Genomic DNA, 17,466 nt, shown 5'->3' on the forward strand with positions numbered 1-17,466 from the left:
CTTTTCCCATTAAAAATCTTAACACAATGTAGGGTGGGAAGCCCTGTTTGCCCCATCCCCGTTACTCTAAAGAAAACTCAGATTCTCCCTTTGGCCTCTCCTCCCTATTCCTATTCTGCATCTAAATCAGACCCAGAAATGGCAGCAGTGCTTTCCGGAAAGCTTCCCGCTAGAGCTTGGGCACCCCATTTCGGTCTGCTTGGTGCTGAAAGGCTAAGCAGGCTTCCATGCCTGCTCCCCTCCCCCACTTGAACACACAAAAATCCTACATAAATCTTCTGGTTGTTATGACCTAGCTCTGACATCTTAGTTAGTGGCTGCTACTGGTTCTGGGGTGACTGAGGCTAGACCAGAACAGGCATTCAGTATGTTTAGTCAAATTCTGGCTCCCCATGGCAATGTCTGACCTAAGGCAGGGCTCACTGAAGGAAGGGAAAATTTCCCTTGCAGCAGTTCTCAGCCTCTTCTCCTATAGCAACTGACAGAAACTCAGGCTCTGACACTGGTTACTGTGAAGCTAAGTTCTGCAAGGAATAGATTTGGTTCCAGATCTCTGTAGTTACCTCAAAACGCTGGGAGCTGACCTTCTTCCCCTTCTTCATCCATGTGATGCGAGGCTTGGGCTCTCCTGTTGCCTGGCACACAAACGAGGCCACTCCTCCAGAAATCCCAATCTGATCTTCGGGAGCTTTCATAAAGCTTGGCTTGCCTGGAAGAAAACCAAACCATCAGCGGTGAGCCACCTCAGATAACCAAGGGATACATCAGTAAAGAAACTGTGTATCATGTTATCCCAAGTTATAGGATCACCAGTGTCACTACTTTAAAACCCAATTTTAATGACTTTACTCATACCAATTCAGTGTAGACTGCAGCATAAGCACGGTTTCAGCTCAGAAACATTTTTTTCTTAAATAAAATAGTTCATCTGGTTGCATGAAAATAAAGGCAATGCAGACTCCCACTCACACTGACTCAGGCAGATGACACTGGGACAGGTTTTTCTGCTCTAATTTAAAACCTGTTCATTTTGTAAATATAAAATTTTACAGGTGAATAATGTGATCATGTCACTGGAAATTACAGAACAGCTAAGACGTTGAGGTTTACTGAGCGCATGCTGCACCTGAGAACTTTCAGAATCTAGTCAAAATCAATGCACAATTGAGTCTTTAATTCAAACATAGGTTCCGATTGACCTAAAGATCCAAGGATCCCTACATCTGTCCAGCCTGGCATGTGACCGGTAAAAGACTATTAACTAAAACTGGGAGTGAGCAGAGAAACCAAAGGGACATTCAGGCCTGAGCGACTCCACAAACGTAGAAATTTAGTGATCAATAGACCTTTCGTGAAATATGGCCTTGTTTTCCGAGCGTATATGACTCTGCTCCAGCTCGATATAATTAGTGATTTGATTTGAACATAGTGTTCATATTTTTCTTAGACAGATTCAGTCCCACAGAATACTTCAGCTCTTGGTCAGGTAGGTATTTTGGCAAGCGTTATATGCTTTGCCTGGTTAGGAGTGTGAGGCACACATACTGTCATTTCTATAAAACAATAAAACCTCTCTCCCACTCACCAACTCACAGACACACACAGTTAAAACCAGCCCATGATAATTCCTATCACCACTTGAGTTAAAAAAATCACAGGTGGTTAGGGAGGGAACCACTCTCCTGCAGAGCTCAGGAGCAGCTCTGGGGGGATGAGGAAGAGGAGGGAACCTTCCTCCTGTGAAGCTCAGTAGCTGTGCAAAAAGAAGGGAAAAACCATCTCCCTGCCTTCTCCTTCCCTGCTAACAAACAACATAAAAATCCGGGGGGCCCTTCTGGCGTTGTAGGAGAAGTCTTCCGTTGAGCGACCTGCCAAATAATTTGTGAAGGGCTGGCTGAAAGAGTCGCAGCACGTCTAACCTGAGTACTGCACTGGCTCCATATACTTATTGTTAAGAATTAGTCAAATTTTAATACACAAACCCATTCCCCCCCCCCCCAGTGCCAGAACATCTGAAGAGAATTTTTTCATTGGCTGGGTTGAAAACTGAGACCCTATCCCCACCTACTTTACCATGTGCTAACTGGTCACGTTAAATCCTAGTCTCTCCCTAGACTTAAGCTCAACCAGTTAGCACGTGGAAACAACCTGCCCTGGCTTGAGCAGAGTGCGAGTCAGCTCAAACCAGCAAGCACCATCTAACTACACAACTTCTAATGCTAGTCTAGACAAAGTCACAGAGGACCAAAGCCTGTTCTCTGCCTCCCCCCGCCAAGGGCCTAGAGAAGCAGCAGCAGGCCAAGGGCAATGCCACCCACATTCTATATGCAACACAATGTGCTACTCCCCTTTATTTGCTTGGGATCAACACAACTTGCTTGTCAGTAACTACTGTGCACTCAGGCAATACCTGATTACCATGGGCGGGGGAACTGCCCTGGATCTAGAAGGAAAGGATATACAATATTTTCCAATAGGCCAATGCCATTAGCAAGGACGATGGCAAAGCCTTTGCGAGCATGAGACGAGGCCATATTCTAGCCTGATTCAGAAACATGCAGTCATCTCCTCACCAGACACCTGGATTACCCAGGTACCTGAATCAGCAATCTCGTAAAGAATCTGTAAAAGGGATCTGCAGAGGCCTGGGGAATCAAATGGAGTAAAACAAGCGTCAGAGGAGAGGTGACTCATCTCGCCACGCAGTCAGTGGAACCATCAATGCCAAAGGGAGAGAGATGCCCAACCACTGTAACTAGAGACACAAGGTGGGTGAGGTAATATCTTTTATTGGACCAATTTCTGTTGGTGAGAGATGTCTCTCTCACCAACAGAAGTTGGTCCAATAAAAGATATTACCTCACCCACCTTGTCTCTCTAATCGCCTGGGACCAACACGGCTACAACACCACTGCATATAACAATGGAAGATATTGAATTTTGCTGTCTGAAATGGAAACTCCACAGCAGGCTGTTCCGCCTTGTATTTAGATGTGACACTCCAATTAAGTTTCCCAGACCTGAAGAAGAGCTCTGTGTAAGCTCAAAACCTGTCTCTCTCACCAAAAGAAGTTGGTCCAATAAAAGATATTACCTCACCCACCTTTTCTCTCTCATAGCCTGGGACGGATATCATTACAACGACACTGTACACAACAGTGGTAACTAGAGGCTGTTGAAATGTGAACTACGAAGTTCGTAGATGACAGCAAACAACAGAGCCTAGTGCAGTGGGGGAGCCTTTCAAGTCTGGCAACATACACCAGATGGTGTATGGACCTGGTGGATTACAGTGGATGAGAAGCTGGATATGAGTCAGCAGGGTGCCCTTGCTGCCAAGAAGGCCAACGGCGTATTGGGCTGCATTAGTAGGAGCATGGCCAGCAGATCGAGAGAAGTGATTATTCCCCTCTATTCGACACTGGTGAGGAATATTGTGTCCAGTTTTGGTCCCCCCAATACAGAAGGGATGTGGACAAATTGGAGAGAGTCCAGCAGAGGGCAACAAAAATGATTAGGGAGCTGGGGCACATGACTTCTGAGGAGAGGCTGAGGGAACTGGGGTTATTTAGTCTGCAGAAGAGAAGAGTGAGGGGGGATTTGATAGCAGCCTTCAACTACCTGAAGGGGGGTTCCAAAGAGGATGGAGCTCGGCTGTTCTCAGTGGTAGCAGATGACAGAACAAGGAACAATGGTCTCAAGTTGCAGTGGGGGAGGTCTAGGTTGGATATTAGGAAACACTATTTCACTAGGAGGGTGGTGAAGCACTGGAACGGGTTCCCTAGGGAGGTGGTGGAATCTCCATCATTGGAGGTTTTTAAGGCCCAGCTTGACGAAGCCCTGGTTGGGATGATTTAGTTGGGGATTGGTCCTGCTTTGAGCCGGGGGTGGGACTAGATACCTCCTGAGGTCCCTTCCAACCCTGATATTCTATGATTCTATTCTATGATTCTATGAACTGGAAACTTGTGCTATTCAACCCAGTGGCAGAGAGCTGATTGGCCCAACCATACAGGAAACAAGCTGTTACATATTCATGGATCAAAAACATACCTCACAGGAGATGAGGGCTTACTGACTAAGGAGCAAGTGTGGCCCACCATTATTATTGTTCGTTTGTTCTGCAGCAGCATCCAAAAGTCACAAAGAGGAACAGGGCCTACAGGTATACACAGTCCTTTCCCCAAAAAGCACGTGAACTGAAAAAAGCAAGACAAACCTGACCCAACCATAGAAATGAGCAGAAATGAGACAGGGTTAGGCTTCCAGAAAATGATTTCTAAAGGCTTGTCTACACTACAGGTAATGTCAGTATAACTTTTGTGGCGCACCCACAAGTGATATAAGTTACACTGACCGGCTGGCCAATGCGGATAACGCTATGTTGGCGGAAGAGGCGGTGGTTTTATTATGCCAACAGGAGAGCTCTCTCCCGTTGGCACAGAGCGTCTTCACCAGATGCTGTGTCTGTGCGCCACTGTAGCGCTTCTAGTGTAGACACCTAAGACACTGAAATTTTATGGCTCCTTGTCGTGTCTGCAGCAGAGACGCAGAGTCCTGACACTAAAGACAAGTAATTATTAGTTGTGGTTGCCTGACTTACATTGATTCCACATGTTTACTTATCTGTAATCACATCTACTTCTACTTAATTTATATTCAGATATATTTGTATTTATTCCCCTCTACCATCTCCCCCAGTGAAATACTGATTTACTGCTCGTGTTGATTGTGGTGTGAGTGACTGGTTAGAAATGCAGGGTGTTGAGCGGATTTGTCTTGTATTGAATTTCTGCAGTTGATTTGTTCTTTTGATGTTGTTATTTACTTTGTGATGCTAGTAAACGAGTGTACATTTATTAAAGGACAAATACAACAGAATCCAAAACTTCTGTCCTTGAAGAACACAGTTCAAACATATATCGCATTATATACCCGTTCCCCAGACTGTGCATGCTGAGAACTTATTGATTTTTTTAAACACACAAAATAAAATTTTTAAAAAAGGAACAAGGGGAAATTGGACTTGCACAGGAATAAAACCTGGAAAATTCATAGCCTTGTTCGGCTTGCATTTACACCATTGGAATGACTCTCTGATTCCCTACACATTTCATTAAGCAACACCACTTTCTGGCAACCACCTAAATGCACAGAGAGTGTATTGGTTACAAAGGTATATCTGTATATAAAACAAATTCCACACAACACATTTTGAGACAATAAAAAACGTAATTAATTAATTCTGAGTGTCCCAAAGAAGAAGAAAAAAACCCTGAAGTTTGGAAGCCAGGAAATTCTGAGTTAAGATTATACAAACAACAAAGACTCAGATTTCATGTCCTGGCCACCTGACCACATATAGGGATAGGGATATGTGTGACCACTATACCTCCAAATAACACCTGTACCCCCATATTCACCACTTGCTTATGGGTAGGACATGCTTTGTACAAAGTATGCCTTGTGAGGTGTCATTTGAAAAGTTATAATTTGTTGAGTATCATTATCCTGTCAAAACGTGTGCATCATCACTGTATATGAAGTTAAGAAATTTTGCTCTGTTTGATACTGAACCATGTTGTGAGTCTAGGAAACGCCCACAGACTAGCTTTTCAGTGTCAACAAAGGAGTGACCAACATCCAGCCAGGTGTTAAGCGACCATCTGGGCCATTCACTAGCAGGAGAGATGTAAACAAGAGAGTTACAGTGAGAGAGACACCCTGAGCTAGCGAGTTAAGGGGGCAGAGCAATTCCACAGTCCAGGTTGTACCCCGGGGCATGTCACACTACAAACAACCAAGACTCAGATCTTGTGTCCTGGCCTTCTGGCCACATCCAGGGATTAGGGGTATGTCAACAACTCTTGAAACTTATGTCAGTGACGATTAAGGCTAAGATTTTGTCACAGATATTTTTAGCAAAAGTCGGGGACAGGTCATGGACAATAAAGAAAAATTCACGGAAGCCCGTAACCTGTCCCTGACTTTTGCTAAAAATATCAATGACAAAATGGGGAACTCAGCTGCAGGGGTCCCCACACCGCTCACAGCAGCTAGGCAGCTGCGGGGGCCTGCTCGGAGGTCCGGGCCGCTGCAGGTTGAAATCATGGAGATGGCTGGAAGTCACAGATTCCATGACATTCGCAACCTCCGTGAAATAGCATAGGCTTAGTGACAATTAACGAAAAGGTCATAGTCCACAGGTCCTCAGTCACGGTATCACTGAGTAAAAGGTGTCTGACTGACTTCTTTCCAGAGTAAGCAGATTAGAGTTCAACCACTAAAATATGTTATGGGGAGAGGGACAAGAAGCAGGGATGGACCAGGGAAAGGCCCGAGCAATCCATTTAACCTGTCTGTTAATCCTGTTTTCAATGTCTCTCTCTCTCCGGGTAGCCACTGGAGACACAGCAAGAAAACTGTATACTGCAAATACTCAACATGCAATTGTTTTTAATCACACACAATTCTTCCCTCCCCCACTTTAAATTGGGCAAAGTGACTAGTCCCTATGGCAGGGGTGGGAAAACTACAGGCCGTTGGCCACATCCAGCCCACAGGACCGTCCTGCCCGGCCCCTGAGCTCCTGGCCAGGCAGCTAGCCCCCGCTCCCCCCCCGCTGTCCCTCCTCCCCGCAGCAACGCCGCCGGGCGGGCAGCGCTCTGGGTGGCGGGGCTGCGAGCTCATGCAGGCAGCGCGGCAGTATGTCTGGCTCTGACCGGGAGGCGCCGCTGCCAGACATTCTGCTCTGAGTGGCATGGTAAGGGGGCCGGGGCAGGGGGGTTGGATATGGGGCAGGAAGGGGACAGGGAGCAGGGGGCGGTTGGATGGGGCAAGGGAACAGGAGGGGTTGGATAGACGTGGGAGTCCCGGGGGGCCTGTCGGGGGTGAGAGGTGTGAATAAGGGTTGGGGCAGTCATGGGACAGGGAGTCGGGGGGTTGGATAGAGGGTGGGGTCCTGGGAGGGGGCCATCAGGGGACAAGGAGTGGGGGGGGAAAGGGGTTGGATGGGTTGGGAGTTCTGAGGGGGGCAGACCAGGAAGTGGAAAGTGGGAGGAGGCGGATAGGGGGCGGACAAATTGCAAATGTGAAAAATAAAATATTTTTTCAAGGGAACAATATGCACTTTCATGCTCAGGGTCCAGGAATAGTTAAACAGATTTTACTCAAACCGTTCTCAGAAAGATTTAGCTTTGGAATGAGACCAAGCTTGCGAAATTTCAGCCCGAGAGAGAAACTTCTGGGAATGTTCTAAGTGACTGAAGGGAGTGGTATAGGATGGCTGAATGCCCATCACAGCCTGACCTCACTCACCACCAGTGCAACACTGAAGATCTCTAGAAGAGTATCTGTTTCCCTCTATGGGCTCATTATTCAAAGTGACAGATCCCCAGAAGGTGCTCGACCCACACCCTTAAAGAAACTCTTATTCCACTCTTCACCCAAATACCGTTTTCTCGTCTATAGTGGGAGTGGCAGCAACTGCTACAGTTAATGCTACTTAACTATTTCTATTTACTTACAACTTTATTACATTTTCCATGCTAGGGCTTTGCCTAAAAGTGAATTATTGAAAATTGAAAATTGAAGGGGAAACAGTTCAGCATGTGAGTACGAAGAGTCAAAATGACACTTTTCTCACTATAAAAAAACATTGCAACATAAAAAAAAAAAAAAAAAAAAAAAGGCTGTGCTCCAGGTAAAGCGGAAGGGTGACACTCTGCATGCTGATCGCCCTCACTGAACGCAGCACGCTCTTCCGTTCCAAAGGGATTTTTATTTCACAGTTAATAGTGTTGGATAGTTACTCACTGAGCATACTCAGATTTTTGGCTAAAGCTTGTAACGTACACAGCCAAGGAAGGATTTGCTGTCAAAGAGGGCTAATTTAGTTTCCTAGTCACAGAAGAGTCTATACCACTATTTTGGTACAAATCAGTAGGGACACCCAGGAGCAGTCAGGTGGGCTCTGGCAGACTTTAAGGGCTCAGGAAGGGTGCTAAGGTGCCCAGGAGAAAGGATCTCTTCCTCAAACTTGAAGAGATCTATGAGAATGATGCTGGAGAAAGCCAGGTGTACATGAGCAGGTAAGTTAGGCGTGCACTACCTAATGGAGTTTGAAATGTACATTAGCCAACTGTCCCTGTGGATCTTATAAGGTGCAATGGGGCTGAGGAAGGACTCCTACAGACACTGGCAGGGAGGCAGGAGGGAGATTCATTCCGGCACATTGAAGAATTAGCAGCACAGCCTTCCCAAGGCGCAATTCATTAGCTATGAAGTGGGACTATAAATACACTATTGTCCTGTGCTGTTCATGGGACCTGGACATCATGTACAACAAACTTTGTGAGTCAGGAGGCCTTCTCACCAGCCACACACACACACACCCTCCCTCTCTTCAGCGGTTTCTTTATTTACTGAAACAGTTCAACCAACGAGGAGCCCTTGTGGCACCTTAGAGACTCCTTTTGCTGATACAGACTAACACGGCTACCACTCTGAAACCTGACACAGTTCAGTGTATGCAATGTTGTAGCCATGTTGGTCCCAGGATACTAGAGAGACAAGGTGGGTGAGGTGATATCTTTTATTGGACCAACTTCTGTTGGTGAGAGACACAAGCTTTTGAGCTACACAAAGCTCTTCTTCAGGTCTAGGAAACATACTCAGAGTATCACAGCTAAATACAAGGTAGAACAGATTGTTTAGCATAAGTTATTAACACATTTCTATGGACCATTCAAGGTGAAGGGGCCCATTAACACTCCTCCAGTCATGGTGAGGAGGAGATTTGTGGGTTACAGATTGCTGTAATAAGCCATAAAACCAGTGTCTCTATTCATGCTATAATTTTTAGTGTCTAACAAAGTTATGAATGTCACCTCAACTCAACGCATCTTCTGTAGACTCTATAGTTCCTGCCTGAAACCTAGGACATGCTCTGGGCCTTTCCTACAGCCGCCCTCTGTGAAGGATTCAACCCTTGCTCTCTGAGGGCATCTCCTACCCAACCTTCCCCCGACTTGTGCACAGAGCCCCTCTCACAGGTCCGTTCCCTGACCCCCGGCATCTCCCATTAGACTGAGCAGGCTCTCTCTTATAGGAAACACTACCATTGAGCTGTTAGTTGTTACCCTTGGTCACCTGACTCATCTGGTCAATCAGCCTTCACATTGGGTGCTGAGGCATGTGCATACCCCCCAGATGCAGATCCTGGTTACAGGTTTACTCTGCACTGGTTATATAAGGAACACTCTCTTTCTACTAACTTTGTAATGTCCAGGGTATGACAAGGAGCTCTCGCTTGAGACATGCCTATACAAATAGATTTATAGACTTGCTGGAACAGGCTAATATTTATCCTATGGATTTATTTCAAAACAAACATAGCTAGAGGTTTCCTTTTTATACCTTTTTAGATGCAAATCAAATCCTGATGCTTTTCAACATTTTGTATCTGAATCAAAGTTTATATAAAAAAAAAATGTATTCTGAGAATCATACCATTCCTTCCATTCTCAGGGATTGTTTTAAGTTGGGGAGACCACCAAGGTCTATGAAAAAAATGAATTATTAAACACAGCTCTGTAATTAGATGGCTGAATATTCATTCACCTGGTAAAAAAGAGAAAATCATTCTATCATAATTCTACAGGTTATGGAGACTGACCATGTTTCTAAACAAAACAGAGGACCAGCCACAATCAACAGACTTCACACAGAGGGAGCTGGCATTTTATATGAAGGTTGTCACCACTTGGATTAAACTGAGATTATAATTTACACTCTTTTTGAGAAAAAATATGTAATGGATGAGATTAAATAACCCCCTCCAATCTGCAAAAATGTACGCATTGGGTAGCATTACTAATGTGAATAGCTTGCATGAAGTCAATGGGGAGACTGAATGAGACAGGAAGGATGGTCAAGTGGTTAGCCCTATAGCCTGGGATTTAGAAGACCCAGGTTCAATTCCCTACTCTGCCACAGATTCCAAGTCACTATGCTGCAGGTCCCTATCTGTAACTCATACTTCCCTTCCTCACAGGAGTGCTGAAAGGACAAATACCTTAAGGGATGAGGTGGTGCTCAGATACCACAGAAATGGGGACCACACAAGTACCTTAGGCAGACAACAGCTTTACTCTGTGCATGGTTGGTCCTAGAATGGCAATGAACAGAGAGGCTGTGGGTACTACACACAAAAAAATAATACAGGATGAAGAGAAATTGTGGTATCACCTTTCACGTAAATATGTATGAAGGATTGGTGTTTTTTCTTCCTCCCAGATTTATTCCACTGTTGAACCATGATTCCTCAATTAGCACATTTATCCCCCTTTGTGACCATTATTGTAAGTTGGATATTTTGAGTCGTCATAGTTGGAATACTATCTGACTTTGATTCAAAGGTTGTGATCTCAATTAATTTGTAATTTTAAAGTATGAAAGATCCTGTTAAATCCTTTTAATATAGCTGATTTACTAACCGTTTGCAATTATTTGTCTGTGATTATTTGCCAGGATGGACAGGGATGGTATCCCTAGCCTCTGTTTGCCAGTAGCTGGGGATGGGTGATGGGATGGATCACTTGATGATTACCTGTTCTGTTCATTCCCTCTGAAGCACCTGGCATTGGCCACTGTCAGAAGACAGGATTCTGAGCTAGATGACTTTTGGTCTGACCCAGTATAGCCATTCTTATGTTCTTATGCTAATGGGTTACTGATATCAGCTGGTATCAGTGATTGTGCTGTTAGTTCATTTTCTATGTGCTCTGTAGAAAGTTTATTTGGCTTTGATGATGACACTTGTGTGTGTGGGGGGGTTGTTCATTCCTTTTTTAACTGAACGGTGATGGCCCATTCTTTTGTAATCTACACACACCCCATTTTCACAACGTGGTAACCAAAGTGTGCTACAGTACTCAGTTTGTATTGAAGCATAAAAGGTTACCTAAAGCTAGCTCTGTATTACACTAGTCTAATTGTAGTCTTAATGTGACTTAGGCTTTCATGTCTACAACATGCCCAATAGCCAGTATAAACTGTTCTGGTATTTCAGTTCAATTTTAATGATAGTGTTTTTTCCAGTTTGAACGGCATTTGTCCACGGTAATCAAATCTGCAATCAATGTCTCAAAATAAGATGCATTTTTCTTTACCTGGCATTTCTACGGCTTTTTCTAAGTTCCCAAGTGTAGATATTTACACAAATACACAAATTCACATAAAGTGAAGTGAATAATTGATAAAGAATTCATTTCAGTACCAGACCTTAAACATGCTCAAGCAAATCTTCAATGTTTTTTAAAATTTTCAGAATCATACCATTCTGCACCCGTTTAACAAAAAAAAAAATCGACACTGTTCAATGAAAAACAGTAAAACTTGGTCAGTCAGTGGAGGCTGCTGTTTTGTCTATGTACTGTGACAAAGTTCCTCCTCTATCTTGGTGGGTCCTGTGCTTACTGGCGGATTTTCTTACCTCAGAGATTCACCATGTGGGTTGGGGAACAGCCCAGAGACCTTCCCCTCTGGAAGAACCCACAGTCCAGGTCAATTGGGAGGTTTCAGGGAAACCCGGGTCCGCCCTCTACTCCGGGTTCCAGCCCAGGGCCCTGTGGACTGCAGCTGTCTATAGTGCCTCCTGTAACAGCCGCATGACAGCTACAACTCCCTGGGCTACTTCCCCATGGCCTCCTCCAAACACCTTCCTTATTCTCACCACAGGACCTTCCTCCTGGTGTCTGATAACGCTTGTGCTCCTCAGTCCTCCAGCAGCACACCCTCTCACTCTCAGCTCCTTGCGCCTCTTGCTCCCAGCTCCTCACACTTGCACCACAAACTGAAGTGAACTCCTTTTAAAACCCAGGTGCCCTGATTAGCCTGCCTTAATTGATTCTAGCAGCTTCTTCTTAATTGGCTCCAGGTGTCCTAATTAGCCTGCCTGCCTTAACTGGTTCTATCAGGTTCCTGATTACTCTAGTGCAGCCCCTGCTCTGGTCACTCAGGGAACAGAGAACTACTCATCCAGTGACAGGATATTTGCCCTCTACCAGACTCCTGTACCCCACTGGTCTGGGTCTGTCACAGGACTGACAGAAAACATGATGAACTAAGAACCAGCTCAGTGCGGCTCGAAAGCTTGTCTCTCATCAGCAGAATTTGGTCCAATAAAAGAGATTACCTCACCCACCTTGTCTCTCTCCTATCCTGGGACCAACACCGTTACAACTACACTACATTTAAGTGTTGATTTCAATGGCAAGACTGCTTATGTTTATGTATAACACACTTCAGTCAGAGAGAGGGGACATGCCCACTATTAGCGTAAATGTCGTTTTACTGGTACACAAATGCCTCAGACCCACACTCTTCTGTAATCACTGTCTCCACTCTCACCAAAATGATGAGGCTACTTTCTACCAGTTCTCCTTCCACAGCTCCACTTATCCAATATTGGGCCCTTTCACAGAAGCATGGCTGCCTCTAAGAGCTCACAGGCACCCAGTGGCACAGAAACATTGAAACTTTCACTGGCATTCCTTGAAGTGATTTGATTTTTTACTGATTTGATATATGGTTTAAAGGTTCATAGATTCAAAAGCCAGAAGGGAACACTGTGATCATCTAGTCTGACTTCCTGTATAACAGGCCATAGAACGTCCCAAAATAATTCTGAGCATATATTTTCAAAAAACATCCAATCTTAATTTAAAAATTGTCAGTGATAGAGAGTCCACTATGATATAAAATCTGACAGAAACAGTAATTCTCCTTTAAAAGAAAGCACCTAAAATGACTATTTAAAAAATTCCCTCTTTTATTAAAGCATCAATATAATACTACTGGCATAAATCCATTTCTGATTAGCCACCTGTCCTTGTTTATTTGTATGAAAACCATCACGGTACATTGATGACACGGAATAAATAAGAAAAAATAAGTGTTTATGTTAAGTACTGATCATGAGAGAAATTCCCTTTCATTCTACTGAAATGTAATGTGAATGTGGTTAATGCTTTTAAGTGTTAAGGCCATGATTGCTGGGTATTAATAAACTATAGCAATAGCCTGCCATATTATTTTAGCACTTCAGCAGACTTCTAATACTGTCTTGCTGAATCACAGACATTGCTGAAAAGAGATTAAATGCCTAACATTAACTGACATCATATTGAAATGGAACGGTTTCAGCCAATCAGACTGCAGGAATGCTGTACTGTCTATACTAAAGCCCTGCACGGGACTATTTTTTTATTCCTGCTCCCACCTTCTCCAGTATTGTTTCTTGCATTTTTATCTCATTCTCACTCTCAAAAACCTTAGATCCTGCAAATCCCGCATGGGAGAGAGATGCCCCCATGTTGCTAAAACAAAACAAAAAACAACTATGGTCGGTTAATATATTTTCATATATATAAATGGAATTCAGACACAATTTTTATGTGGTAAACTGAGGAGAGATTAAGTGTTTTCCCACAAATTCCCACAGTCTGTTTTTTTTGTCCACCCAATCCCGCTCGCAACAAAGTACATTTTGCCCGCTCCTGCTATTATGGCAGCAGGTCCTGCGGGAGCACGGGATGCCAGTCCCGCTGTAGGGCTACACTACAGTGACACAGCTACAGCAATGGAAGGGGTTTTTCTCTCGCTGTAGTAGAGACATGGTAGGTAGGTTGACAGAAGGATTCTTCATTGACCTAGTGGTGTGTATACCAGGGCTTAGGTCGGTTTAACTATGTGTAACCCCTCTGGGGTTTAGAGAACATGGCCTCTTAAATATTTATTCCTGAGCAGGGAAAAGCTGATTGGTCCTGGGGGAAGTGCTGTGGGGGGAGGAGGAGCAGAGGGGATGGGGACAGGAGAGCGACAGGGTGTGTGTGTCTGGAGCTCCAGACACAAGGGCTGCAGCAAGCAGACCGGCACACAGTGAAAGAGCCAAGAACTTGCATGAAGCCTGGGAAGGACAGATCGGGGACATCCCAGGACAGGTGCCAGGAGGACCACTATGCCAGTGAAAAATCGCCCAAGGAGGACAAACCAGAGTAGGACCCAGTATCACTGCTGCTTTTCTCCTTTCATCCCTCTGTGAATAAATATTTCTCTTTCCTTTATTCATTGTATTCTTCGAGAGAGAGAGAGAGAGAGAGAGAGTGTGTGTTCATTCGTTCACTCTGGGAGTTTTGAACAGGTACCCCCGGGGTGAAAGGGACTTTCCCTACTGCGTTCCTGTGTGTGCCTTCTCTTGATGGAGCTGCCTGCAGAGCAGACTCCGTCGTGGCCATGAGGGTACTAAAGTTATGTGTGTCTCTCAGGGCATTGAATTTTTTCACACTTGTGAGCAACTTAGCTTGGTCACAACCTAAGTTTTAGGTATAGACCAGGGCTTAGTCAGCAACTTTGAAAAACTCCACTTGCCCATTCACCTGGGGCTAATGATAATTTTGATGAGCAGGTAAAATTTCCAGGGTGGGGGGCGGTGGGGAGGTTCAGTCTGATCCGCCTCAGCCTGACAAGAGTGGATGAGCAGATGTAATGGGAAGGGTGGTAATCTGTCATCACAATTTTGGAAGGCTAATGAAACTGCAGTTTCTCTCCTATGCAATTCCATGCACTCTGGTTGGTTGTGGGTGGGAGGGTGCACATTCACTGTGTGGATACTCCTCAACAACTACCTACCGTGAACATGGTGCTTTCTCTACTCTGAAATCATGTCAAAAGTGTAAGCAGAGTCAGGATGAGCTCTACCCTGACATCTGGTGGTGAATTGTGGCAAGTTGTGGAAAAGAACTCCAGGGGCTGATCTTGTTTGCATAGGCACACCCACCCCGCCTAGCCTGAGCCCACGGCAGCCCAAATGGTCACTTTGACTGCTGTGGGATTCCCCAGTTTCTCTGTTATTGGGGCAGGAAGAATAAAGTGTTGTTACCCTGATTATGTGAATCAAGAGCAGTAGAACTGTACTTGGCATTTTATGATGGAGGGACTCGCCATCAACTAAGTAGCACTCGTTAGACAAGGGACATGGGTTCCAATTCCCAGTGAATAGAGAGAGGTTGGGGACAGGTGTTTGTACCTGATGGCATGGGCCCCTTTTTGAAGGCCTGAGGCACCAATTACACCTCCTTCTCTCTCTCTACTGTAGAATATCAGAGCTAATCTTGATTCTATAAGGAGTCTAGTTACAGGCTGCTGAGCTGAATTCTCCTTGGGCCAATGGTGCACTAGCACTGGGGCTCCCCCTACTACAAGCTGAATTCACTAAAGAGCTGAAATCACTGAGTGCTGTGTTAAGTAGTGGGGGGCCCTGAAGATATATGGCGGATCAGCTCATGGGATGGCTGGTGGAGCAGCTCACGTCCCGGGGGGTGGTATGTAATTGTCCCCGGTCACTGGGTGGAGGCTCAAGCCGGTGTTGCATTGTGTTATTGAAACAGAACCCCTAGATACTGAACGCGGGCAGAAGGATTACAAAAGATAAGAAAATGGGGCTCAAACTGCTCAATGGTGACATTTTTAAAAAGAAAGACTGTTATAGAAACTGAAAAAAAAAAATCTTCACTCCCCCCTCCCACCCCCAACTTCCCTTTGAGCTCCTTCAATCACAGCGAGGCTCTTGCACCCAGAAAAAAAACTGATCTTTATGTTCCCATTGCTGGCTACACTGGAAGAGTCCGGGACTGCCCAACTGGAGTCAGTCTTGAAGCACAATTGAATACGAACTGTATTCTGGGGAGACGTGAAAGGATGTGCATGTGCACAAAATAAGAAGTAAGGGGAGGAAGAAAAGGAGAAGGTGGCAGGAAGAAGCAACAAACAGTTTGCAATTTCCAAACCATGCACCTCACAACACCTCCACAACCCAGGCTGCAGCTTTCCAGTTTTATTTTTGCTTAAAATTTGAAAACGGACCCAAAACTTCAATTACAGCTTGGGGGCACTTCCTGTTAGCTTAGTAATATACATCCCCTTGGCTAATAAACGCTTCAGCCTCTGTGTTTATAAACCCATTTGGACTCGGGATAGGATTAGGAGGTTGCTTCCTATTTATTATTATTTACACAACATTCTTTTGAGAGCTTTCAACTGTTTACCTAAATACATTTACCGTATGTCTAAATATATATATATAAATATAGCCGTTTCTATCTTCATAGACTGCACACAACGGGCAGGAGATTAGCAGTACTGGTTGCTGGGCATTAGCACCTCAGTAATTATGGCATTGCCTCAGGCAGTCTGCACAGCTGTGGCTGCTCCTAGTCACTTTTGTGATTTTTCTCCTAATCTACAGTTTATTATTTGCAACTTTCTTCAAAACTTCAAAGTTTTACTTTGTACTGAAAAGTGCAAAGGGCCCCTAGCGTATGCAGAGCTAGGAAACAAAGGCAGAGCAAGAACAAGCAGGACTAGAATCTCGTGCTTGAAAATTAATTTAGTGAGCATGCCTGCCACATTAAACACAATATTCTTTTGCACAAAGGGATTAAAAGGTTTTAATCCCTCTTTGCAAGCAGCGAGTTCTTGAATCAGTAGTTCAAAGGGCCTTGCCAGGCTCAGGTTTTTCCTGGTTTTAAGAATTAAAACGTGAATGTAGCCTTATTTTGTAAATATAGGACCTTTACTCTGACTCCCAACTCCATTAAAATCCATTGTAAGCAATCATAGAATAGTGAACAAATTCCCTGACTCCTAAAAAGGCCTTTTGCTAGGGAAACTGCATTTCATTTTAATTATATTGTTCTGTCCTTCCCCTAGCAGTGAATTGGACCTTTGCCTCATCTACCTGGTGAGGAAGAAAGCATCCTGCTTAATGATGAATGCACTCTGGTATTCCCATTATACAAGTCATTTCTCCCTATTTGTAGAAACTACTTTCACATTCAGAGTCCACAAACCGTGCCTGCAGACAAACAAAAATTCATGTACATACATTTAAATAGTTACTACAGTGTAAAGTTTCAGAATGTGGTTAGGCACCTCACAAAAATTCTCTTACACTCTCACTCACTCACACAGAGACACGCTTGGATTTTGCCTCAAGAAAGGGGGGGTTTCAAAGAACTTTAAGAACTTTCCTGCAGCTCCGGTTCTGAAAGAGAATCTATGAGGCAGAGAGAGTCCTCAGAGTTCTTAGAGATACTGAAGAATGGCCATTTCCTCAACTGTATGTTTCATGGATTTATAGGTTTTTAGGAGCGAAGGGAGCATTGAGGAGCCCAGTAAATTATCCTCACGTGCTTCTGACTGGTGAATCTTAATCTTCATTTCAGAGTAGCAGCGGTGTTAGTCTGTATCCGCAAAAAGAACAGGAGTACTTGTGGCACCTTAGAGACTAACACATTTATTTGAGCATAAGCTTTCGTGGACTACAGCCCACTTCTTCGGATGCATATAGAGTGAAACATATATTGAGGAGATATATATACACACATACAGAGAGCATGAACAGGT

General features: G+C 44.5%; 1 protein-coding gene across 5 annotated transcripts in view; it reads right to left on the reverse strand.

Moving 5' to 3' along the window:
• Positions 1-17,466, reverse strand: part of PTPRF (protein tyrosine phosphatase receptor type F) — a 570,835-nt gene that overhangs the window by 265,054 nt on the left and 288,315 nt on the right. For all 5 annotated transcript variants that reach the window (XM_054037699.1, XM_054037700.1, XM_054037697.1 and 2 more), the window contains one exon: positions 564-709. In XM_054037699.1, the coding sequence (XP_053893674.1) occupies positions 564-709 (146 nt within the window). The remainder of the gene's footprint in view (positions 1-563; positions 710-17,466) is intronic.

Source organism: Malaclemys terrapin, chromosome 8, assembly GCF_027887155.1.
Source record: "Malaclemys terrapin pileata isolate rMalTer1 chromosome 8, rMalTer1.hap1, whole genome shotgun sequence".
Taxonomy (NCBI): Eukaryota; Metazoa; Chordata; order Testudines; family Emydidae; genus Malaclemys; species Malaclemys terrapin.